The sequence below is a fragment of the Branchiostoma lanceolatum genome, chromosome 1 (genome assembly GCF_035083965.1).
Source record: "Branchiostoma lanceolatum isolate klBraLanc5 chromosome 1, klBraLanc5.hap2, whole genome shotgun sequence".
Taxonomy (NCBI): domain Eukaryota; kingdom Metazoa; phylum Chordata; class Leptocardii; order Amphioxiformes; family Branchiostomatidae; genus Branchiostoma; species Branchiostoma lanceolatum.
Genome location: NC_089722.1, coordinates 7,154,059 through 7,170,663, shown reverse-complemented (window position 1 = coordinate 7,170,663; position 16,605 = coordinate 7,154,059). Strand labels below are relative to the sequence as shown.

Genomic DNA, 16,605 nt, shown 5'->3' with positions numbered 1-16,605 from the left:
GCCCGCCGGATAGCGTGGGACAGGGCGGGAAAATTTTCTGTGACGTACCATTTATAAACATGTTAACACGCCCTCTGCAATATCACCCTGTAAACACATTTACAGTGGCTGTCCTATCTTAATGAGCGGCGAGGCGTTTCGTAATTAGAAATTTCATGTTCTGAAGTTTCACGGTCCGTTTAGTGAGAAAATTGAAGTCTTTATTTCAGACTGTGACACCGTATGTCTTTGTGATACCGATATTCTTTAAGCAAAAGTAGGAGGTGCACGAAAGTACGAGTCGCACTAATGGTAGGTCGTTAGTATTCCAGTCATAGCCTTCCATACAAAACTGTCCCATAATCTGAGCTACGGGGTCTCTGACACGACCAGTGGAACCTAACAGCACTCCCCTTTTCTGAAACGACTTGAGGCTGTGACACAAAGGGGGGACGGTTCATTTTAATAGGCGCGGAAAGGTTTCCCATGGAAACTCTATAGAAGGTACGTGGGGATAAATCGGGGTCTGACGTGACCCAACCAAAGCACTCGGCAGTGAAGTAGTGGGGCGTCTGTTTTGGCAGAGGGAAGCAGGGCGCGTCGTGCAAAGGAAGTTGGTGGGGGTGGAAAACGTCGGGGGGAGACGCCTTACAAAATTGGATTAGTCTAGTATTTCTCATTAACAAGTGGTTGCTTGTCAGCCATGCAGAAGTCCTGACTTGGACTCAAGGTGAATACCTATGGTACAGGAACTGGTGAGTTTGTACATGTAATCGTAATGGCTCGGGATAGACAACGGAAGGCTTTTGTCTTGCCCTGGTCCACTCATGCAGCCTGCAGCTACAACTATTACGAGCTTAGAGAATATTACCGGCCTCTCGGGAAAAGGTAAGCGGTCTTTCTCGTGCAACACGCCACATTTAGCAGCGCACCCAGCCAGGGTAGCCTACGGTAAGAAATTCTTTGTCAACAGACTACAAACAGGCTTTCTTCGCTGATTAGGGGAACAGTCTTGATCTGATCGTTGTGGCTATAACTCAACTGCCGGCAAGAATAATTTTCTGACATTGAAGGGACTGAAAAATCGTTGGCAACATGATTCGCGACCCGACCCTCGACGCGGGAACGAAGGTGAACTACGTGGTGTTGCAGAACCAAGACCAGAACAAATGGACGCAAACCGACATCAGCAGCGTCTCTACCGACGAGGAGAAGACGGCAATGAGACTGGACGACTACTCTCGCGAAGTCCTGGCATGGAAGCAGAAATACGAGAGACTAGAGGTAACAGTGATGTCAAAGGACAGCGAGATATTCGAACTGAACAGTAGGGTGACTCTGTTCGAGGAGATCAGGACCGAGAGGGACGACCTGCGAGTCGAGCTGGAGAAGATGCGCGTGCAGCTGACAGAGACGCACCAATCTGAGGTAAGGGACGACGACTTACAAATTGAGCTAAAGAATCTAAGAGCACAGAGTATAGAGCTACAGACGGTAAAGAAAGAAATGGTAGGGCACGACTGTCACAATGAAATTAAAAGATGGCGGCAGCAGTGTGACGACCTTCGGTCGGCGGCAGCCAAACTAGAGGCGGAAAATCAGAAGCTGAATACAGAGTTAGAAATGTTCAGGAAGGGTTTGATTGACACGCAGGCCGAGAAGGAGGCACTCATGTTGGAACTCGAGCGAGTCAAGCGAGAACGAGACGATTTTCAGTCAGCTCAAGCCATGTTAGGGCAGGCATATCAATCTGATGGGCAGAAATGGCATGTCGAGCTAGAGAGGCTTAGGTCAAGGGTGTCAGAGTTAGAGGATGAAAAGAAAGACGTGTCTTTATCACTTGTACAAACACAAAATGCTAATAAGTCCTTAGAAGCGTCTGTAGAGAGTGCAAGTCTGTCGACACAGACTGACGCAAACAAGATTAAATGTAGACTTTCCGATATAGAAAGTGAAATGAATCAGCTGAGGAAAGATTATAGAGAGCTTAAAGCGGAAAATACCAATCTAGAGATGGCTAGACAATCAGACAAAGAAGAATGGGCTAGACAATCAGGGACAATGAATCAGAAGGTCAAAGAGCTAAAAGCTGAGCTTAGAATCGCCCAGGTCGAGAGAGATACTCTCAAGTTAGAGAAAAGGGATATAGAAATAGCCTTGTCGTCTGAAAGGGTAGAAAATGATTCTTTGTCGAATCAGCTGAAAAACAGGGTGACAGCTCTGCAGGTCGAACGAAACAGGCTAGCCGAAGAGTTGGGGAAGTTAAAAAAAGATAACACCAACAATCACAATGAGAAGAGCACACTCATTGCCACAACAGAAAACCTAGCCACAAAGATTGAGGAGTCTGAAAGTCTGATAGAAAGTTTACAAACAGAGAATGCTAAGCTGACAGAAGATCTAGCACAAAACATACTCGTGTGTGACACACTAAAAGAACAGATTAGCGAGCTTGAGATTTTTCATGCTTCTGACAAAGAACAGTGGGCAGGCGAGAGAGCTATGATTTCAGGGACGTTAGCTGAAAGCGAAATTGCTAACAATAATCTCCTGTACCAAATGGCACAGCTCGGATCAGAGCATGAAAGCCTAAAGGATATCAAAGCTGCTGTAGAGGCCGAAAAGAACCAGTTAGCTGACGAGTTGGCTCAGCTACGATCACGACTGTTGGACTCGAATCAAACAAATGATAATGTCGGAGTCGAGCTGACGCGATTAACCGACGAGAACAGGAAGTTAGAAACAGAGAAGACGAAAGTAACATACGAACTAACACAGGTCAGGATTGACTACGAGAGTCTAAAAGAAGAGGTAGGCAATCTAAACGTTAGACTACGAAAGTCTCAAGCTAATGCGAATGAACTTGAAGGTAAGCTAGACAGGCTAACAGAGGACTACACAAAGCTATCAAACTCGTATGAGAGGATGGTGTCGGAAAGTAGTAACATTGAGACAGAACTCCAGAAGAACCGCAAATCATTGCTAAGTCAGACTCAGAGTCAAGCTTCAGAAATAGATGCGTTACATGACAGGGTGAAAGAATTGGAGGAAGAGGTCACTAAACTTGAAGATGGGAAGGTAAAACTATCAGAGGAGGCGATGGTATTGCAGGCATCTCACAGGGAACTTAAGACAGAAAATGCAAAACTAAAAGAAAACAGAAATGGTCTAAAGGTTCAAAATGAAGCTATGCAGGTCAAGCTTAAACAACTCTCTGAACAGCTTAACCAGCTGAAAACTGAAGGACAAAGAGTTACTACTGAGCTGACCAAACTTAGAACAGATCACAAAAGAGTAACCAAAGAGTTGTCAAACTCACAAGCAACAGTGGCAAGCCACGTTAAGGAAATGAATGAACTTACCAAGGAGATAAAAAAGCTGCGGTCTAATCATGACACCTTAAAGAAGAAAAAGATTGAAGTTGACTCTGAAATGAATGGTGTAATGAAATCACTCTCCCAGCTCACCACGGAATATGAAAACTTGCAAGCAGACAAAGCTAAGAAGGAATCCGAGGTCGTGGACCTGAGAAACAGACTGGCTCAGCTAGAGGCAGAAACGATGGGCCTAAGCCGAGAATTGGCACAAACTAGGTCAGACTATGACAGCTTAACAGCAGAGAAGCAAACACTAGAATCCGCCCTGCAAACCTTTCAGGACAGTCTTTCTGTTCTCGAGGATGCAGAGAATAAACTGACAGAAGAGCTGGTCCGGGTTAGAGAAGAACATGAGGATATGCGAAATGAGAATGAAAATGCCGAGCAAACAATCAGTGAGATCACCTTAGAAAACACCTCTCTAAGAGAGGAGAAAGAGAGTCTCAGTAAAGAATTAGATGAGTTGACAAACAGGCTAACTGAAACGGCAGAACAGAGAAACACACTAACAGACACACTAACACAACTGCAACTGGACTATGAGAGCCTAGTTGCCAAACACAAGCACCTTCAATCGGAAAACAGTCAGCTTATTGATCAACTGACACAAGGTCGTGCTGAGAGCATCAACCTCCAGGAAGGTACCGAAAGTTTAAGAGAGCGGCTTGTTAGAATGGAGATAGAGAACAAAAAGCTGATGACCGAACTGGCCAGTGCTAGGGAAGAAAATGACAAAATAAATGACAAGCTAGCAGCCACAGCAGACAGACTTGAGAAACAGGTAAGAGAGTTGGAAGGTAGGTTGGTGGAGATGGATGATAGGTACAGCAGGCTGTCTGAGGAGCAAACCATGCTTCGTAATGACTATAACAAAGAAAAGACAGAGAAGGATAACCTAGACTCACAACTAGGTGAGTCTAAAGCGGAGATAGCAAGGCTTGTAGAGACTCTAGAACAGTTAGATGATACGCATAAGGCGATAATATCTGAAAAGAAAGACTTAGAAAAGGAGATGGATAGACAGGAAGAGGTAATGACAGAAATGAGTGAGAAGCTGCAAGTCTCATTAACCAGCAGAAACGCTGAAGTATTCGAGTTAGAAAACAGGATGGCGTTATTTGAAGCAATACAGGTAGAACGCAATGAACTGGTGGTAGAGAAAAAGACTATAGAGGCAAGGCAGGCAGATATGAAAAGAGAATTGGAAAAGATGGAAGTAGACAGAAACAAACTTCAGAAAAAACTGGCAGATATGCAGATAGTCAACGCAAACTTACAGACAGAGCTTGACAGGCTTAAAGGAGCAAATCAGAACATGCAGACGGAAACTAAAAGACTATCTGTCGATGCCAACAGCTTCAGTGAAACTGTGAGAAAGTTAGAATCTGACCGAAACGGGCTTATATCTGAGATAACTAAAGCACGTGGCGAATGTGATAGGTTAAAGGAATCAAACAAAAAGGCAGCATCTGAGATTTCTAGTCTAAAGAAGTTAACAACAGAACTAGAAGGAGAGAAAAAGCGAGCGTCTATAGAACTGACGCATGTAAAATCTTCTCTCAGCAATCAGGAAACAAACAGAGAAAGATACAAGCAATACTGTGAGACAGAAATGACAAAGCTCAGAGACACTATAACTCAGCTTAAAGCAGACAACAATAAGATTAGAAGTGAACATTTGGATTTGAAAGGAACAAGCACAGACTTGGAAAGGACAATCAAATCAAACGATCAAAAATGGAAAAGACAGTTGGATGAGCTGCATTACAAGATTGCTGACTTACAAAATGAGTTGGGTGAGACACAAACAGATAGAGAGAGGATAAGATCCGAAAGAAGCAACTTAGAACAAACTTTGTCAACAGAAAGGAAGAGTTGGGATGGAGAACTGAAGAAGCTTAAGGCTATGATGGCAAAGCTTGACGAAGAGAGAGATAGTCTTACAATAGAGTTGGGTTCAGTGAAGAATAACGTTGAAGTGTTAACACAGGAAAAGTCACAACTATGTACTGAGAGGGAAGCTGTGAAGTTTGAGCTAGACCAACTCAGGACAGACCACATCCAGTTAGAGGGAAGCAAAGCGTCATTGGAGGAGGAAAGAACGTTGCTAGTGTCAGAACAGGACCAACTAACAGAGAGTTTGCAAAATGCCAAAGATCGGGTGGACAGTCTGAATAAGGAAAGGGATGATCTTTTGCTTCAGCAGCAAAGCCTACAGACTGAAATAGGTAAGTTTCAACAAGGTGTTGCAGACTTAGAAAGACAAAACGTTAAAATAACAGAAGAGCTATCAGAATGCATTGTAGCATGTGACAGTTTAGGAAAACAAAACGATGACTTAGAAATTATACTAGCTTCAGAGAGGGAAACCTGGGCCTCAGATAAAACCGAAAGCAGTAACCAAATCAGTGAACTGAGAGATGAACTGGCAAAATCGGAAGCACTTGTTGGCAATCTTGAAAAGGACAAGTCTGGCCTTGAAGCAAAAGTGAACACCTTTCAGACTGACAATAATAGCCTCTCTGAGAGATTGACTGCGCTTAAGTCAGACTTCGATGCAATGAAAAAGCAGAAGGCCATTTTCGAGACAGAGTGCAATGCCTTAAAACAAACCAAAGTGGAACTTGGTATGGAGAGTGGGATGAAGGATAATGTAATCTTCGAACTAAGGACAAAGATGAATCTCTTTGAAGAGATCAAGGGTGAGAGGGATGAGATGATGAAGGAAATGGAAAAGCTCAATGTGACGCTGAAAGAATTGTATGAGGTGCAGGAAGTTAAGTTGAAACTGGAGGTCGAAGTCAAGGACCTTACAGCAAAGCTAGCTGAGTTCGATGCCTTGAAAAGGCACGCAAATACGATTGAAACAAAACTGAGGCAGACCGAACAGAGCTTTAGGGAAGCAGACTCACACAGGCAGAAACTGAAAACTGAAAACGAAAAGCAGACTCTTGAGTTGCAACAGCTGAGTGAGAAGGCAACCGCATTAGAGGCAGATCGTGATGGTCTCATAGTAGAGATGAGAAAGTTACAAAGAGAATATGAGAATCTCAAAACTGCCCACTCAAAACTTGAGTCTAATCGAGATGAACTAAAGAAGCTCATTGTTGAGTTAGAGAATGAAGTAAAGAGGACAAAGCTGGAGTTGACTCACGCTCTTGCTAGTATAAGAACGCAAGACGCTAACAGAGAAAAGTACAAAGAACGTTATGATCTAGAGATGTCTAAACTTAGAGAGAGAGTTGTTCAGATAGAGGCGGACCTTTCAAAACAGAGACACGAATATACTAGTCTAAAAGCAACGAAGGCACAGTTAGACACAGTTTACAAGACTGACAAGCAAAAATGGAAAGGGCAAACTGAGGAACTGCAAACTAAGATTGAGGATTTGCAGTCAGAACTTGGTGAAGTTAACACAGAAAGAACAACTTTGAGGTCTGAGAACAGACATCTACAGGAGACACTGTCCTCTAAGAGCTTGGCATGGGAGAAGGAAAGGAATAGATTAGCAAGTGCCATCCAGGATTTAGAAAAGGATAGAGACAATCTCGAACAACAGCTAGACAGGACTAAGGCAGAGCATGGAGCTCTAGAGCAGGAAAAGCGAGGCATTTTCTCTGAAAAACAACACCTGGAGAGTACGATGGAGCAGATGAATAAGAAAGTCATCATACTAGAAACAGAAAAGCTAGAATTCATAGAAAGGATAGACAACTTAAGCGAAGACTTGGGTGTAACGAAGGGCAACATTGACTGCCTAAATGAGGACATAGAGAGCCTCAAAGAGGCCAAGGGTGTCTTAGAAACAGAGCTGAGAACACTTCAACAACAGTTGAAAGCCTTAGAGAGTGACAACGCACGACTTAGCGATGAGTTAGCGGAAACTATCAAGGCGCGTGATAACTTAAATGCAGAAAAGGAACAAATAGAGGCCTTGCACAAATCGCTTGACGAGGACAGGAATACAGAAATGGTAGAATTACAAAGATACATATTGGCACTTAATGAGAAAGTAACTAAACTAGAAACAGAGAGCAGCACTGCAGTTGAAGAACACACTAAACTGAAAGATACGTATAAAAGCCTTTCAGAACAAAAGCAAGCAGCTGATTCTAAGCTGTCAGAAGTCGAAGCAGAGCTAAAATCAAAGATTAGCCTTCATGAAGAAACACTTAGAGACAAAGGCAATCTAACGAATGAAGTAGCGAAGCTCCATGAGCAGATCGAGCTATATCAGAAGATGGAGACAGAAAAGGGTCAGTTGGAAACAGAAGCAGAACAGTTAAGACTGAAGGCTTTCGAACTAGAAGAGACAAAGATTCAGAAATCTGATTTGAAAACGGAGCTAGAGAGATGGAAAGCTAAATTTGATGAACTACAGACAGTACGGTTAAGCATACAGACTGAGACAGAGACCATGATGATGCAAGTTGAAGAGATGAATGAGACAATAGCCAATTTGAAAGCAGAAAGAGACTCATTGGCGAGTGCAAATGAGGCACTTGTTTCAGAGAACACAAGTCTGGAATCTAAAACCAAAGCACTTAAACAAACAATAGGGGAGATGGAAGTTGACATAAGTAAGCTGACCGAACGATTAGCACAGACTGTAGCGGAGCGTGGCCATATCAAGGCTGAGAGAGATGACTTTGAAGTTAAAACTAATACTCTGTCAGAAGACTTGACTATGGTAAGGGCCGAGTATGACATGCTTAAAGGAGAAAAAGACATGTTAGTGAAGGAAAAGAATCAAATGCAGTCTAGCAATTCAAAAATGACCCTAGAGCAGACCCACGCTCAGAATACTATTCAGCACCTACAAACCAGCTTGGAGAGGTATAAGGAGCACAGTAAAGGGAAGGCAACCAAGCTGAAAGACAGAATAACTCAGCTTGACTCAGAACTTAAAACATTGAGAAAAGACCATTCCGATCTCAAAGCGGCGAAAAGTGAGCTGGAAAGGGTTCACAACACCGAGCAGCAAAAATTGACAATACAAACAAAAGAGCTGAATGACAAAGTAACAGATCTAACCAATGAAATTGGCATGTCACAAAGTGACGTTGAAACTCTGAAAAATGAAAAAGGTGAGGTAGAAGAAACTTTTGCATCGGCACGAAAGGAATGGGAAATGGAGGTAGACTCTATGACCTCAACGATAGCAGATCTCACATCTGAAAGAGACAAATTACGTACAGATCTATCTACTATGGAGACAGAGTTCAGTGACCTTACAAAGGAGAAAGCTAGTCTTGATTACCAGGTAGAAAGGCTAGGGAAAGAACTGGGAAACTTGCAGACAAAGTACGATACGTTAGCCGAGGAGAAATCTAACATAGAGGGAGAGAGAGAAAAGTTGAAAAGCGAACTGAGCGATAATAAAACCACATTGGATTCTCTTACAAAAGAGAGGGATGCGCTTGTATCAAAAGAGAAAACTCTGTCCTCTGAACTTGACCGACTCAAGCAAAATGTAGATCAGTTGGAAACTGAACAGGGTTCATTGACTGAGCAGCTAGCACACTCCATAGCTGAATGTGATCAGATTAGAGCTGAAAAGGATGGTTTTGAAGTTCAAACTAATACTCTTACACAAGACATAACCATGTTAAGGGGCGAGTATGATATGCTGAAGGGGGAAAAGGATATGTTGGTGGAGGAAAAGAACCAAATGAAGTCCGACACAACGAAAATGACCCTAGAGCAGACCCACGCTCAGAAGACCATTCAAAACCTACAAACCAGCTTAGAGAGGTATAAGAACCACAGCGAAGAGCAGGTGACCAAGCTAAAAGACAGAATAACTCAGCTTGAATTAGAACTTAAAACATTGAGAAAAGACCATTCCGATCTCAAAGCGGCGAAAAGTGAGCTGGAAAGGGTCCACAATACCGAACAGCAAAAATTGACAATACAAACAAAAGAACTGAATGATAAAGTATCAGATCTAACCAATGAGCTTTGCATATCACAAAGTGGTGCTGAAACTCTGAAAAACGAAAAGGGTGAGCTAGAAGAAATTTTTGCATCGGCACGAAAGGAATGGGAAATGGAGGTAGACTCTATGACCTCAACGATAGCAGATCTCACATCTGAAAGAGACAAATTACGTACAGATCTATCTACAATGAAGAAAGAGTTCAGTGACCTTACAAAGGAGAAATCTAGCCTTGATGACCAGGTAGAAAAGCTAGGGAAAGAGTTAGGAAACTTACAGACAAAGTACGATACGTTAGCCGAGGAGAAATTTAACATAGAGGGAGAGAGAGAAAAGTTGAAAAGCGAACTGAGCGATAATAAAACCACATTGGATTCTCTTACAAAAGAGAGGGATGCACTTGTATCAAAAGAGAAATCTCTAACCACTGAACTTGATCAACTAAAACACAATCTAGATCAGTTGGAAACTGAAAGGGGTTCATTGACAGAACAGCTAGCAAAATCCATAGCTGAATGTGACCAGATTAGAGCCGAAATAGATGGTTTGGAAGTTAGAATCAATACTCTTACACAAGACATAACCATGTTAAGGGCAGAATATGATATGCTAAAAGGGGAGAAAGATATGTTGTTGGAGGAAAAGACTCAACTGAAATCCGGCCTGACTCAGTTTGAATCTGAAACTAAGAAAATGAACTTGGAGCAGACCCACTCACAGACGACCATCCAAAACCTACAAACTAACTTGGCAAGGTTTAAAGAGCAAAGTGAAAAACAGACAACTAAACTGAAACAAACAATTGACCAACTCCAAGCAGAACTAAAATCACAAAGAAAAGAGCATGCTGACTTAAAGGCGTCCAAGGCAGAACTTGATAGAGTTTACAATACTGAGCAGCAAAGGTTGACAGTACAGATAAGCGAGCTAAGCAATAAAGTAGCCGACCTATCCAATGAGCTTGGCGTATCACAAACTGAGAGAGACGCACTTAAGACAGAAAAACGTGACTTGGAAGAAACCCTTGCATCAGAGAGGCGGGAATGGGAGGTGGAAAAAGAGTCAATGAAATCAGTGATGACAGATCTTACCTCTGTCAGTGACAAATTACACACAGAGTTGGGGGAAATGAAGAAAAACTTTGACGACCTCATGAAGGAAAAAATCAGCCTCAACGAACAGGTTAAACGTCTAGAAGATGATTTAGGTAGTCTCAGACAAATACATGATACGTTGGCTGAAGAGAAATCCAAGCTAGAGGGAGAGAAATGCAAACTAGCAAGCGATTTGACACATGTAAAGACAACAATGAATTCTCTCACAGAGGAGAAAGGTGCACTCGGATCAGTAAAGGAGACATTGCAATCTGAACGTAATGAACTAAAACAAAAGCTAGATCAGTTAGAGACTGAAAAACGTAAATTAACTGAGCAATTAGCACAGGCCATAACTGAATGTGACCAGATCAGGGTCCAGAGAGATGATCTCAGGGCTAGTTCCGACACTTTAACACAAGACCTAACGTTAAAGAATGAGAAGCTAACAAAAGAAGTTGCTAAGCTTAAAAAGGACTGTGAGCAACTGCAATCTGACAAAAAGCAGCTTGAATCGGAAAAACAGAAAATGACCATTGAACAGACACACAGCCAGACGACAATCCAGAACCTGGAAAATAACTTAGGCAGATTCAAAGAGCATAACGAAGATCAAGTTACAAAGCTAAAGGATTCTATTAGCCATCTTGAATCAGAATTAAAAACACTAAGAAAAGAACATTCGGATCTGAAATTGTCGCATGTTGAGCTAGAAAGGGTTCATACGACCAGTCAGCAAAAATGGACCGTACAAAGGAACGAGCTAAACAACAAAATAGCTGAGCTAACGAATGAGCTATCTGTGTCTCAGACTGATACAGAGGCTTTTAAAACGGAAAAGTACGACTTAGAGAAAATGCTTTCATCCGAGCAGAAGGAGTGGGGTGAGAAGGTAACGTCCCTGAAATCAATGATGTCAGAACTTGACTCTGAACGAGACGGTTTGACAATAGACTTAGGGACAGCCAGGGAAGAAATTGGCAATCTAACTCAAGAGAAGGTTGAACTTGATTCACAGATCAAAGGCTTGACAGAAGAACTGGACGGGGTGCGGCGAGACTTTGCTGTTTTGGATGAACAAAAATCTCAGCTGGAAGAAGAGAGAGGTAGACTTTCAGCAGAGCTGAGTGATACCAGGAAGGATATTGACTCTCTAAAAGAAGAAAGGAAGGCAATTGGATCAGAAAAGGGAACTTTAGAATCAGATGTAGAAATACTAAACCAAAAGGTAAATGAAATGACCACTAAAATATCAGAACTAACTGAACAATTAGCTCAAAATATAGCAGAAAGTGACAAGGTCAAAGCTGACCGAAATAACTTTGAAGCCAGAACTAATACCCTAGTAGAAGATCTAACAGTGCTTAGGTCTGAGTACGATAGCATGAGTAATGAGAAAGATAGGCTAGATGGGGAGAGAACTAGACTAGAGAATGAACTAACAAGGCTTGAGTCTGACTACGAAAATCTGAAGTCCTTAAATGAAAGTCTGCAAAATCAGCTATCAGAACTGAAAAGTAAACTAACCTCGCTTGAAAGCGAAAACGCAGAAAGCATGGCAGATTACGGCCGGCTTAGGACTGAACTAGCAAATCTTCAATCCTCCCAGGCCACCAATAGGAAGACTTGGGAGGAAGAGCTTGCCGGCATGAAGAAGAGACTAGCGGTGACGGAAGCTGAGAGAAACAAACTAACAGAAGAACTAACAAAGGCTAATAACGACCGCGAGAGCTGCTACACCATAAAGGTGGAACTGGAGACAACTATCTCTGAGTTAACGGCAGAGCTCACCAAGTGGCAGAAGCATGCTGATGACCTTCTAGCTATAAGACTCAAACTAGAGGAAGACAACGAGAAGTTAGCTGCAGACCTCACAGAGGAGAGAAATGAGAGTAACAGTCTAAGATCGGCAAGTTCTCAAAAGCAAGAAAAGGAGACTCGCAAGGTAACAGATCTCCAGGCCCAGCTAGAGGCACTTCAAAAGAAAATAACAGGATTAGAGAATAACGTGAAGTCAGCTGAGCGCGAGGCGCAGACACTGAAGTCAGAAAAAGAAGTGATAATGGCAGAAAGAGATAAGTTGAAGTTGGAGCTCAATGACCTCCGTGGAAAGAAGGGTGAAGTTGAAGCAAACATAAAAGTGATGGAGGTTGAGCTGGTATCCATCAGGTCTGAGAAGTCGACTTTGGAGATGACGTTGGTCTCCGAGAGGGAAGAATGGGAGGCAAAGCTGAAAACTCTGGAGACGAAACTCTCAGTCTTGGAAAAAGAGAAACAGACATTAACTACCAATCTGAAAGAGGCCAATAGGGAGATGGACAGTCTTAAAACTGAAAGACAGAACCTTGAGATGTCGCTTACGACGGAAAAGGGTGGCCTAGAGAGCCATGTAGAGGAGCTGCTCAAAAAGATAAAGGAATTGGAGGGTGAAAAGACAACGCTGACCGAAGATGTAGCTCAGAACATAGTAAGCATTGACACATTGAGGGTACAAGTCGTAGATCTAGAGGAGTTGAGTGCTTCATACAAACAGAAATGGGAAGCAGAAGTATCGTCTCTGACGGTGCAGTTGTCAGAGCTTGAGATGGAAAGAAACAAACTAACCGAAGAACTCACACTGCTTAGAACAGAATACACCACATATAAGTCTGAACAAGCAACTCTTCAATCCACTCAGGCATCAGAGAAGGGCCAATGGCAGGTAGAGCTCGAGGAACTAAGAAAGCGGTTGGCAGGATTAGAAGAGGAGAGAGGCAAACTGCAGGAAGAATTGAGAAGGGTGAGTGGAGACTTTGACAAACTAACAAAGGAGAATGAAGGTCTACGAGGAAGGTATGCTGATTTAGAAACTCTTCGCACCAGACTAGAAAGTGATCTAACCATGGTTAGAGGAGACTTTGAAAGTCTCAAGGTAGAGAAAAGTACACTTGAGACGGCCCACTCTTCTGGCCAAGCTGATTTGGACGATCTAAGGAGGAAGCTCGCAGAGCTGGAGTCTGAGAACAGCAAACTTCAAGGAGAGCTTACTGACCTACAGGGCAGTTATTCAAGCCTGGAGGCAGACAAAGCACACTTGGAAGGAAAGTATGCAGACCTAGAAGGAGAAAAGATCCGACTAGATGGAGAGCTGTCTGAAACCAAGGGGGAGATGGAAAGCCTCCAGTCTGAGAAAGAGAACCTGATGGATTCTCAGTCCACGGGGCACTCTCAAATTGACGACCTGACCAAGCGTTTGGCTGAATTTGAAGCTGAGAGAAACAGTCTGCAAGTTGAATTCAGTACTCTGCAAGGAGAGTTTGAGACGCTGAAAGACGAGAAGGACAGTCTGGACACCAGGTTTGCCGACCTGGAAGCAGAGAGAGAGCGTCTGGAGGGTGAGCTGACGGAGGTTAGAGAAGATGTCAGCAGTTTGAGAACCGAGAAAGAAAGCCTGGAAACGTCAACTGCGTCAGAACAAGATACGTTCAAGAAAGAGGTAGATGATCTCCACACACAGATCTCCGATCTTGAGGCCGAAAGAAACAAGTTCGAAGAGGAGCTAGCAGATCTGAGGGGGAAATTCGACAGCCTGTCTATCGAAAAGGAAGAGCTGGATTCATCTTATAAGACGCACAAAGAAGAGACTGAAGCGGAGATAGCTGGCTTGAAGAACAGGATTTTCGACCTCGAAGGAGAGAAAGACGGTCTTGAGGATAATCTTAAACAATCAAAGGAGGAATTTGAGAACCTGCAAATGGAAAAGGAGGACATGGAGCAAACTCTGAAAGACGAGATAAACCAACTTAAGGCTCAACTTGAGGACCTCACACTGAAGATGAACGAACTGGAAGGCGAAAGAGAGCGATTGCAAGTACAGTTGAAGGAAGTAAGGGATGAAAATGAAACGCTTCTTATTCAGACCGCTACGTATGAAGACCAGTTGCACGACCACCTAAACGAATCCCAAGAGGCCGGTAATGATATCGAAAGGCTTGGTGAAGAAAAGTCATGGTTACAGGCAGAGCTTGAAAAGCTTAGGGCAAAGAATGCCGGACTGGTCGTCGAGAATCGAGAGATCAGTTCACGACTCAAAGTGTCAGAGAAAGAGCTCACTAAGTCCATCCAAGAGAAAGACGAACTGGTAGGGCACCAAAAAAGGTTGGAGGATGAAGTTGAACGTCTGAAACGTCTGCTAGATCAGCTCAATTCAGAGATAGAAAGATACCTGTCTGAAATCGATAGGCTGAAGACAGTGCAAGACGAGGGGAAGACAAAAGATGACGAGCTAAGGGCTGCGCTGCAGAAGATAGATGATATGACGGACGAAAATGACCAACTACAGCGCACCTTGGACACACAGTAAGTACTAATCTCATGTATATCTGTGACAGAATAACCTGTTTGTCACTGAAAGGTTTCCCTTGGTGTGGAAACAACTAAATCCGCATTTCACGAACCACGGTACTAGAATGTTACCAATCTTTATCAGTACTGTATATGGATTGATCAACGGGAATATCCACCCACATATGGCGGTGCGCAAGCGTGTACATCATGCACATCAAAGTGCTAGTTAATTTATAAAGTGGTCCCTATAGCTAACTTACAAATAGCTGACTATAACTCTTGGAAAGACAGGCTTTCAACATCTCGATTTTTAGGTTCATGCCACTATTACTTGCGTTAGTGTGGTTGTTGCTCTTTTCTGTGTTGACAAAGGGTACATTTATTTGATGGTACGGCTACGGGTTTGTCAATCTGTGCATTATTTACATAATCTAGACATTTTCCTTTTCCTTCTGATGGCTTCACATACATGGATTTACTGCGTTTGCGCAAGTAGGTTACAACTTGGTTTGCGCCGTTGATTTTGAACATTTTTCACTTTCTTGCTATCTTCTTGAATCGAACATACCATGTTTACAAGCGCGCTTTGTGTATTGGTATGGATTGTGTGATTATCCTCCATGTAGTAAGCACATTGCATCATTCTGACACCTCTTTTGTGTGGTATAGATATGTACTAAGTATACATAAGCGTCGGTCAACGCTTGGTTTGCTTCTATCAAAGTCTTCGAGGTGACATGCAAACATCTTTTCCCTGCTGTGTGGTATAAAAGATCCATATCCACACCTGTTCACTTGCAAGACTTAAGCCTGTTGCTGCTGTGCAGGTGAGGTTAATAGTTGCAAATTGGAGGACAATTTGCTGAGTTCCCACCTTCTGCACAGACCAGTCATTATACTCGCCCAAAAGACTACATTTCCTCACTTCTGTTGATTCATCCGTTTAGCTGTGATAAACAGGGTGATAAAAGGATGATTACCTCTCCAACACCACCTGTGTTTGTCCAATTTGAAGTCATTCCAAAACGCTTTGTGCTTTGTCGCGGGGCCAATCTACACGGATTAGTTTGAGCCCTGGGGCTGGGGTCTTCCTTAGAACTATGGTCAACAGCTAAGAATATGTCTGGAATGTCTGCAAAGAATGTCTGATAAGAACGACACTTTTTTTGCTTCTTGAGTGATAGATTGCTTGTTTCCTGTCAGGGGATGTAGAGAAGGACGTCTTGGTGCAAACCTCTGAATTGTGAAGGCTATCTTGTAATTCAAAACTTCAGGTCTGAATGCATTTCATTGACATTAATGCATAGAGTATCACCATAGGCTAATTCTATAGGACATTTCCAGCTTCAAAGGCTTGAAAGTAAATGTATCACACAAAAACAAACCAAAGGAGAAACTAATGTGACAACACCAATAACACTTGGACATTTCCTTTTGAAATATTACTTTACGTTGATATGCAAACTTGCCCGGAATCTAGGCCCAATATTAACTAACTACGGACATTGTTGTTCAGACGGCTGAAGGTAGCAACTGAAGAAAGCATATCTATTGAGCATATTTAAGACACATGTTATTGTGGACATTCCATACCCCAACATATAACATTACTTTACGTTGATATACAAACTTGCCCGGAATCTAGGCCCAATATTAACTTACTACGGACATTGTTGTTCAGACGGCTAAAGGTAGCAACTGAAGAAAGCATATGTATTGAGCATATTTAAGACACATGTTACTAGTATTGCAGATATGTAATACTGAGTGTATGATAAATAGGTTATTAACGAATGAATGAGCACCAACGTTCACCTGGCATTTTGGGATCAACCTACTAGATCGGCCTTCTAAACGCCTGGACGAAAACGTGTAATTATTCATTCCCTTA

At 42.7% G+C, this 16,605-nt stretch overlaps 1 protein-coding gene across 1 annotated transcript in view; it reads left to right on the top strand.

Annotated features, from left to right (window-relative positions):
* Nucleotides 1-16,605, top strand: part of LOC136426940 (nuclear anchorage protein 1-like) — a 55,044-nt gene that overhangs the window by 13,295 nt on the left and 25,144 nt on the right. Inside the window, exon 2 of the mRNA XM_066415696.1 lies at nt 1,132-14,726. Within this exon, the coding sequence (XP_066271793.1) occupies nt 1,132-14,726 (13,595 nt within the window). The remainder of the gene's footprint in view (nt 1-1,131; nt 14,727-16,605) is intronic.